Below are 10,120 nucleotides of genomic sequence, written 5' to 3'. Positions count from 1 at the left end.
TATATACATATGTTAAATCAAAGTATGTCTTTTTGAAGTGCTTGAGATAAAAATGTGTTTTTTGAGTGCTATAAATTTCAAAAGTCGATCAGTACTGTGAATATATTCCAAAACAACGTTGTTGGATGATAAATATACAATAAAAACAATACCACACCTTGACTACGTCGGATCCCAACCCCAACCCCCGAGTGACGTGCTCCATGTGAGATAGTTGCATCCACATTAATCTTCACAAAATCAGGCTGAGGAGCAGACCAAGTACGTATATGGGCCATATATGGATAAACTGCATTGACTAATCCAGATTTAAGTCGATCGAGCTTGACCCATTACAAAAAAGTTTTTCTACGGCTTAATTTTTATTCACAAAATTTGAAATCCAGATCTCGAAATAAAACTCATTTCTTCTCTTTTTTACTGAGAATACACAACCACTACCTATTAAACACACACTTAGTAAACCCTCGAGTTTAATATTGTATCCCGCAAATCATATCATTGTGTAAATTGTAATATACAAGTCTTATAAGATATATTTGGCCAAGAAAGTGTTGAGTGTATAAAAATAAAACCATTTTTTTTTAACGTATACAAATTGCTCTAGGAGAACTATAAAAAAAAATTAAATAAATAAAATAGGGGAGGCCTAGTACCTAAGAACCTAACACCGCAATCATCCTTTTCTTTTGTATGGATATTGGAAAAGATCAACCCACGTACACATTAATTATTCACTGATTCTTTGACAAACTAGACTCACTTTTGTACCAAAAGACAACGTGGGTATCTCACATTTTTCTTAAATTTCAAGTAAAGATTTAGACAAAGGGAAACCCACAAAATTTCGTTTCCTTTCAAAGTATCCAATGTTCCCTTTTTAGAGCCAATTAACTTTCTTCGCTTTTGAGGTAACACGCTTTGTTTATTTTTCTTTTTTATATCAATTAAGTTAATTCCCTCTAGTATATATCATTAATTCATTAAACTAATTGTAAATGGGATGAGTTCCATCCCTCGATAAATATTCAATTTTTTTTTTTAAATATGGATGCATTTGCATTGAGATATCTAAAGAATTCAGTCGTTATTTTAGTAAATGAAAATTTTATTATTAGAATTTAGAAAAAACATACATCTTTAGTCTTGACTCGTATGTTCTATGGTGCATTTCTATAAAAAGTTTTTTTTGTTTATTAAGAAAAAAATAATCTGATTCCTCAGCCAGTTAAGCCCTCGAATTTCCAATACTTTTACATACACCTTTTCGCTTTTTGTTGACCTCATAATTTCTAACTTCTTTTGAGTAGGCTTGCTTTCGTGTATATTATATTTAAATAGACTTGCTTTTGTTTTTAATTTAGGATCGAATAATTAAGTATTAATTGAAAAATCTAATCAATTGTACATACATCAAATAAAAATTCCAAAATGACAGAAAAACATATAATACGGATTTTAAAAATATGACAAATTTTTGTTAAAGAGAAGTGAGTGATGGCATATCAGAAATTTTATATTTGTTGCACTAAAGACGTCACAACTCACCTAAACAAGTATAAGTTTTTATTATTAAAGTGATTGATTGATAGCGCAAGAAAATTTAGACCATATTTATATATTTGTCGATATTATATGTATATATTATCTTTCTTCTTTTATCTCCACAGAAATCTCAATTCTCCACAAAAATCTCAATTTTACTTTATTTGTACATATATAAATAAAGATTAATATAATAAAGCTTGTTATCCAACCTTTCTGTTATTCTTGCTCCAAAATAGTCAACTTTCTGAGCAGTACTACCGCCAGTGAAATTTCTTCGACAAAAGCAAACAAAATCTGATTCCTTCTCTCTACGCCAAACGGAAAGTCCCTCCATTGCAAAAAAAGCCTAGTTTTCACAGAAAAAGAGTACAGAAAATGGTAATGAGAGCTGCTTTTCTTTAACAAAGAAGGCGTCTAATGGTCAAAAGGGCTTCCTTTTCTCAGCCATTTTTGTTTGCGCACATGACCCTCTGTGGTGTTCAGACTTTGCATTTAGGAAGTCATTGCCTGGTTTAGTGCTGAAACATGGACAAATGTAGAACAAGACAATTGCGGGCTTTGACTCCAAGCTGCGTTTTTTCGTGACCATTTTCTACCCTAAAAGTCTTTCCTTGCTAATCATTTTCTTTCAAATATAGCTTGTGAGTTCAATTCCTTGCAATCATTTTCTTTCCAATAGAGCTTGTGAGTTCATTTGCCACTTCTTCCTTTTTCGTTTAGCTTCTCGTTTTAATGGGTTTCGAAGGGTTTCGCAGCAGCAAGTTGCCTGCGCTTGTTAGACACAGGCGTTCCAAGAGGTACCTTTTTACTCGGTTATTTTACTGTACTACGCGGTTTTATATAATGGGTTTGTGTTAAGCTTAGCTTTGTGAGCCATATATTTGGTCTTCGTTTAGTTTTATCTGTTGTTTTTGGAGATCTTCTAAGAATTTGTCAATTTTTTCGAGTGGATAATCGAGTCGGTGGGAGCTATGTAAAATCTTGATTCCCTTGTCTATGTTTTGAGGCTTTTCGGGTTATGTTCTTATTTCCGCATTCAGTTTTTGCAGTGTGATATTTATATGTTGAGTTAAAACTCTGTTTCCTGTCACTGTACTGTAATGGCAGCTTCCCACACAGCAGAGAACCTGAGGAAGATACCTTGGAGCAACCTCATCAACAGAAGCTGGTAAGTTACGCTTATAGTAAACATATTTCAATAAACTTTTCCAATTCAGATTATCAGTCCTTTCTCAATTCTTTCTGGATTCAGGTTCTCCCAAAAATAGCGAAATCATGTATATTCTTCCACTTTTTTTTATTCCTTTTCTGGCAAAAGTACTTTCCAGGTCCTACATAATCATTTGTTATCAATTAATTAGTAGATATAACTCGCAGTTATCTCAAAGGTATGTATTTAGTTGCAATCGAACGCGTTTAAAAATTACACAAACTTTTATTACTGGATTCCAGGATACAGGACACTTAAATGGCTCTTTCAGCAGCAATACAAATAATTTATGTAAATCTGAAATCCAAGATTCTTTGAGTCGAGAGGTATGCAAAAAAAACATTTTTTGCTTGCTGATTAGTTTGTACTTCTGTTAAATCCTTCGAGAATTTGTAAATTTTTATTTTCAATGCAGATACAGCAGCTCGAAAAAAGATTGCAGGATCAAGTATCTGTTCGCTGTGCCATGGAAAAGGCACTTGGTTACAAGGCTTCGTCCCACTACGTAAATGAAACCGCTATTCCTCAGGTATAGTATTTATCGATTTCACGCTTGCAAGTTTTAAAATCATCAGTATTTGAAGTGTAACAAAGAAAGATTTGCTACCGAATTCTAGCCAGCTGCGGAGCTCATTAAAGAAATTGCAGTATTGGAGCTAGAAGTCGAGCACTTAGAGCATCATCTTTTGTCACTGTATCGAAATGCATTTGATCCTCAATTAACTTCCTTAACCCCATCCGAGAAATTTGGAGTAAAATCACAGCAACCGGCCTCGAGAAGGAGGCGACTAGATTTTTCAGGAACTGATACTTCGTCAGCAAAAGATAAATTTGCACCTGAAATTAATACTCATTCATTATCTAAGGAAATCGATGAAGATAATCTTGTTGAGTCGTTAGTTCAACGCTCCCACTCTTCACTCTCTCAACGTACAGCACCGTCGAGCAAAACTTCTCTTAATACATGTTATTCTCAGCCATTGTCCATGATGGAGGTATTCATATTTTATTTTAGGCTTGGTTCATGAAAATTAGTACTTACGGTATAGGATTCTGATCATTATAAATTTTTCTAATGACTTGCAATGTTTTGAACTTTCTACAGTATTCTCAGAATACATCTTCGAATGTAATTAGTTTGGCGGAGCATCTTGGAACCCGTATTTCGGATCATTTACCAGAGACACCGAACAAGCTTTCGGAAGAAATGGTCAGGTGCATGTGCAACATATATTACAAGCTTGCTGATCCTCCATTGGTGCACCACAGCTACTCGTCGCCCACTTCATCTTTTTCATCTGTGGGTGCATTTTCTCCAAAATTTCAGCCTGACTTGTGGAGTCATGGATTTAGAAACGAATTTTCCTTTGATGTTCGGCTGGATAACCCGTTTCATACGGAAGGGCTGAAAGATTTTAGTGGACCTTACAGCACAATGGTTGAAGTAAATTGTATATACAGAAGACGAGAGAAATTGAACTATATCGAATACTTATTACGGGACTTTAGGTGAGGATATCGGATTGTATAAAGGTTTTTCGGTAGACATATTTCACCTTGATCAAGCCTGATATGATAGTTGAATTTATATCGCAGGTCACTTATTTCTCGATTGGAAGAGATAGATCCCGGAAAGTTGACCCATGAGGAGAAGCTGGCATTCTGGATCAATATACACAATGCTTTGGTGATGCATGTATAAACTTGACCCAGTAATATTGTTACAACATGACAAATCTTGTAAACATTACAAGTTATGGATATGGTATTTTTATTTTGACAGGCGTTTCTGGCATATGGCATCCCGGAAAACAATATGAAGCGGATGTTTCTACTGATGAAGGTAATAAAACAAGAAATCAATCATTTACATCTCCCATAAAGGGCTCGGCTGGAATAAATTGATCTCACAGTTGTATTTCTTACATAGGCTGCCTACGATGTTGGAGGTCAAATAGTGAGTGCAGATGTTATGCAGAATTCTATCCTGGGATGCCGAATGTCGCATCCTGGACAGGTACATTACCTGGATTTAATCTTGACACATGTTTACGTCATTCTTTCTATATGAGTTAAATGTAGAACATTCGTTTATGCTGATGAAATGTGCTCTTCATTCAGTGGCTTAGGTTATTATTTTCATCAAGAACAAAATTTAAATCAAGCGACGCACGGCAAGCATATGCTATTGCAGGATCCGAGCCACTTCTGCACTTTGCTCTCTCAACCGGGAGCCACTCTGATCCAGCAGTAATCAATCATTCACGCCCTTATTCTTAAACCTTATCATGTTCAACATTTCTTGATCCAACAGTCTTGTATTTGTATGCTATTAGGTTCGTACATACACGCCAAACAGAGTATATCATCAACTGGAAGCTGCAAAAGAAGAGTACATTCGAGCTACATTTGGTATTCGGAAGGAAAAAAGGATCGTCCTGCCGAAGATAGTGGAGTACTTCGCCAAGGAGTCAGGTCTCTGTACTGGTGACATAGTACAGATGATCCAACAATCTTTACCTGAGTCTCTAATGAAAACCATTAAGAGAAGATCCAAACCTGTTCAATCTTCGCGTAAAAACATCGAATGGGTTCCACATAATTTTTCTTTCAGGTATCTAATATTGAAAGAGCTGGTGAAGTGAAAATTGGCCCGGGTTCATTCTTTATTCTTGTTACACGCTTCAGTTGAATGGTCTGGTTTTGTACTGTATATAGATCCAATCTCAGTTTCAGGTATACAACTATTTAAGAAAAATCTAACTTCTCAAAAGCGCATGCAATAAAGCTAATGTCTTCAAGAAATCGAGCTCTAAACAAGAAAATCAGAGATGGAAACCATTAAGAACCAAAATCAGAGACAAAATATATAGCAAAAGTGATGATTTAACAACTCCAAAAAACATCGTTTGCTCCATAACATTCATAGTACTTAATTCTAGTACGGTTTCTCTCCTATTACATTTCCAGGGGGATTATAGAAACAAATGGTTAAACTAGAACGCTCTTTGGAACAAACAGCCTCAGCACACCCCAGTTCCTGCGAGTTCTTCCACACCACCTGTGTGTAAACCCCACAGCGGTGTTCCGGCGCGCAAGAATTGTTAGCGTAAGAGTAGAACTTCTTCTCCGCCAGCCACGTCTCCACCGCGATGCGCGGCGTGACGGTGAAGCCACCGGCCCACAGCTGGTTGCCGCCGTACTTGCTGTTGCTCAAGTTAGCGAAGGTGCAGTTCTGTTTATCTCTCTGGAGCCTCACCGTAAGGCTGGCGGATTTGGCTAGTGGCTCGCTCCACACGAGGGGGCCGACACCTACTTCGGCCCTCGCTTGGTTGTGGGCTTCAAGATATTCTTGGGTCGAGTTGGGTAGAGCCACCGATGGAGCTGGGGGTGCTGCCGCCGGAGGAGACGGCGGCGGCTGAGCTTGGGTTGAAGCCCGGGAGATGAGCATTAGAGAAGTGAACATTGATAAGAGTAGGAACATCTTCGTTTTCTTTCCGACTGTGTCAAATATTTTCAGTAGAGTACTGAATGCTCTGTAACACATAAAAATATCTTATTTTATTAGTTTTATGTTCAAATTTTATAAAAATCAACTTTAAAAAAATATTAATGTCTTGAAACTATATTATTACTGTAAATACTAAACTTATAGATTTAGATTTCAGTATCGTTTTTTTTAAAAAAAAATTATTTAATGGATTTTTGTGTGGGAAATGCAGGAAAATTAGTGCAATGAGTTTGACTTGTTGGTTGATGGGTAAATGTGTCCCACGCACGTGAATTATTGGAAGTCGCACGTGACATGCTTTAATAAATAATATACCAAGTAATAAATATAATATAAAAAGAATTAGATTAAATTTGACGACGGGGCCACGTCCACCAACTAGATGTGTTGGCGAAGAAATAAATCAGTGCATTCAATTCTTGGAACCGACGCAACAAAGTTCTCAGTGACCTTATATACATTATCTTTTTTAATTTCTATATATTTTAATTGATAATATCTTCCTAAAGAGATTAATTTCTAATCCTATTATGCTGTCAAAAAAAAAATTTCTAATTCTATTATAAAAATACATACGTTTAAAATACCATTTTTTCATCTATTGTTTATTTTGTCAACCTCGATAAAAAAAAAAAATCATACTGAGAAATAACTACTACTCCATCTATTTGGCCCATAAAAATTTCGAAAATTGCTCATTATATTGAGGAAATCACAGTGGTGGAGACATTTTTCTCTGCGCGTTCTTTTGTTTCAAGTCCCGTAACTCTTCTTTAGCGAGACTTGAGCAGAATAAGAGATCAAATACAAGTATTAGTAGCATAACAAATGTATGTCTAGTCATTAATATGTTTGTTTGCCGCAATTGTGAAATCTCCGGATAATCGATGACTACATCTTTGATACAGTGCTAATACACCCGAGGTCTTCTAATTCTTTAAGAAGTTTATCTAAAATATTCGCAATATAAATAGGAAGATGTTTTAAATATCACACACGAGTTACTGTGCATGAATATTTTGGGTTCACTTATCCAGATCAATCAAATATCTCATTTCTCAAATATTTAATATTTCACAATCAAATATCTCACCAACCAAACATTTACAATATTTACCGTCACTTTATTAATATTAATTTATATTCATTTAAATAAATTGATGTATACATTGTATTTTTATGTTAATATTTTTTTATTTATAACTGATTTTATATATTTTTATAATTATCTAATACAAATTATTTAATATTAAAAAAATGATACTAAACTTTGAAAAACTTTGAAATGGTACAACATTATTTTGGAGACTATTTTCTACAAATGTCCCCTATTAGAGGTGCAATGATGGAAACAAAAAGCCACGCGGGTCCCAATCTTTTTATTAGATCGAAAAATGGGACCATGAGACCTATAATTATGACATTATCCATTCGGGTTGTTACTTCCCTCTTGCCAGATCCCACATTTCAAAGGTTAGCCAAAAACTTGTATGAGACGGTTTTATGGGTCGTATTTGTGAGACGGATCTCTTATTTGTGTTATCCATGAAAAAGTATTACTTTTTATGCTAAGAGTATTACTTTTTATTGTGTCTCACATATTAAGATCCGTGAGACGGTCTCACATAAGATCCACTCCAAAGGCTACATGAATCTATGAGTTCTGCTAGCCACGACTTTGATATTACTACTCTTTTCTTTCTAAAACATCGAAAACTATACTTTGAATTATGGTATACATATGTAAAAATTCATTTTCGCTTTACGCTCCAAAAAACTTTTTCAAAATCCAAACTTGATAAAGTAGTTGAAAAATCCGGATAACTTTATGTTTAAACTAATTTATAATGTTGTCGATGGGTGATAATCATGTAATACCCCAAAAAAAAAAATCATGGTAATTGAAACGTCTATCTCAATCAATTGGATATGTGTTAAAATGTCTCGTATTGGTTGAATAAAGTTCCTGATACTTGTATTTATGGACTCCTCTTTTTAGTTATTTTTTGGGATTGAGTTAGGTACAAGTCACAATCTTAACATAATATTAAAACTCAGATGCACCATTATGTGTTGAACTGCACATAGTTGAGTCTTCCGTTAATGTCTCCACACTTCAATTGTTCATTCATGAACGTGAGGGGTGTGTTAAGATGTCACACATTGGTTGGATAGAGTTTACCTCTGCTAACTAATACATTTTATATATACTGAAAGGGCCTCCCCGAGATACTAGTCCGCTGCTACCTCTGCTATTGTTTGTTCTAACGTGATCTTATGCATGAGATTTCCAGTTATTTTAGTCTCAGAGGTGAAAAGAGAATTCCTACTCCTACATGCTTTTGCTTGTCGGAGGCCAAAACGTAAATATTGAGATTGCATATATAAACTTCGACAATTCTCTCTATTGATCTATTTTTTGAGTTTGAGTTAAGTCTAAATCTCAATTTTAACGTGTGTGTCTGAAAATTCCTCCAAAATTGTATTTTTTTTATTGGGTTAAACAGTAAAGTTCGTGAATAATTATTATGATTGAAGCCAATTAAATTATCAAATACCTACGGCCCACCTGACCACATGATTTGTTCGTTGTCTTAAAGAAACCCAATAGATAGAACCCAACCACTTAGTGAAACCCAAGTTGGGACTAATTTGACATGTGTGTGTGTCTCTCTCTCTCTCTCACACACACACACACAAATATATATATATAATACCATTTATTTCATTTAATAAAATTTATTATATGAACATATTTTTGTAAATTCTAAAAATAATTAAATGATTTCTTAATCATAATGGTTAACAAAGATCCAATTATTACATATGCGTTTGAGTGCTAGCATAAGCAAATTGAAAAATAATTAATTATTTTAAAGTCGCGTGTAGGTAATTAATTATAAATAATTAGAATAATTCACACCATTTATCTTTCCCATTTTAAGGTATGTATAGCTTACATTTACACGCAGATCCAATGTAAAAAAAGCGTTGGAACATAATTTGGTAATATTGTGTTTAATTACGTACAGTGTCACTCACTCCACTAATCTGATAATTTAAAGAGTGAAAACCACATATTATCCCATTATTTAACATTGTAAGTTGGTCTGCTCTTCATTACGTAAGTTAGGTTGTTTCCCTGATTTTCCGTCATATTTCACTGGAGTGTTACCGCAAATTTGACATAAGATCAACTCTTCTGTAAAACAGAATTGAAAGTAAAAAATAAATAAATAATTTAAAAAAAATTCATAGCTAAAAGATTCAAAAATCCAAAATATACTAACTCGGAAATAATTTAAATATTTTCCCATTTAAAAAAACTGTGACTGGATGGTGACAACACGGACCTTGACGTTTTGTAAATTTTAAGGAAAAAATTCTCAGCCGCTAATTATTATTATTTTTAGTTGTATTATTTATAATTTGTATAATTTTAGGTTGCTGCATGTATCTTGAAGCCTAGCCCTTTGAAGTGAATAATGTAATTAGGCATAGATTTGGTGAAAGAAGAGTCAACAGACACACTGTTTTTTAATTTAATTTGAGCTTCAACTTAACTTATCTCTATTATAAAACGGGCCAACTTGATCTATAGTTGTTGTACAAAATAATATTTTTTATGAATCGAGTCGAAGATCCGTATCAAATAATTTACGGTAAAACTGTCTGATATGAATTTTTGAAAACTTCTTTTGGATTTAATTTGAGGTCGAATCGATGAAATTTCATAACCATAATACAAGTAGAATAGCACATTTGGGAGTTCTTAAGTTATTGGGTAGTGGTGAACGAGTGCCTTCACCTAATGTAGCTATGTAGCCTACATATATGCATTGTGTGGTCAA

At 34.2% G+C, this 10,120-nt stretch overlaps 2 protein-coding genes across 4 annotated transcripts; one reads left to right on the top strand and one right to left on the bottom strand.

Annotated features, from left to right (window-relative positions):
• The first annotated feature begins 1,758 nt into the window (after nt 1–1,758).
• Nucleotides 1,759–5,694, top strand: LOC140959683 (uncharacterized). Of its 3 annotated transcripts, XM_073417636.1 has the most exons (12): nt 1,759–2,189; nt 2,269–2,345; nt 2,656–2,716; nt 3,001–3,084; nt 3,174–3,287; nt 3,376–3,753; nt 3,864–4,267; nt 4,355–4,454; nt 4,542–4,601; nt 4,689–4,775; nt 4,880–5,008; nt 5,095–5,694. In XM_073417636.1, exons 2-12 carry the CDS (start codon nt 2,281–2,283, stop codon nt 5,401–5,403), a joined length of 1,791 nt encoding a protein of 596 aa, XP_073273737.1. In that variant the 5' UTR covers nt 1,759–2,189; nt 2,269–2,280; the 3' UTR covers nt 5,404–5,694. The 3 variants fall into 3 exon arrangements, with proteins under 3 accessions (XP_073273737.1, XP_073273738.1, XP_073273736.1); XM_073417637.1 differs by having other exon boundaries at nt 1,759–2,345; nt 3,873–4,267; XM_073417635.1 differs by having other exon boundaries at nt 1,759–2,345.
• Nucleotides 5,695–5,696: 2 nt separating this feature from the next.
• On the bottom strand, nt 5,697–6,224 carry LOC140958813 (STS14 protein). Its single transcript, XM_073416378.1, has one exon. It carries the CDS (start codon nt 6,222–6,224, stop codon nt 5,697–5,699), a length of 528 nt encoding a protein of 175 aa, XP_073272479.1.
• Between the last annotated feature and the right edge of the window lie 3,896 nt (nt 6,225–10,120).

The sequence above is a fragment of the Primulina huaijiensis genome, chromosome 15, assembly GCF_012295235.1.
Source record: "Primulina huaijiensis isolate GDHJ02 chromosome 15, ASM1229523v2, whole genome shotgun sequence".
Taxonomy (NCBI): Eukaryota; Viridiplantae; Streptophyta; class Magnoliopsida; order Lamiales; family Gesneriaceae; genus Primulina; species Primulina huaijiensis.
This window is presented reverse-complemented; position numbering and strand designations above follow the sequence as displayed.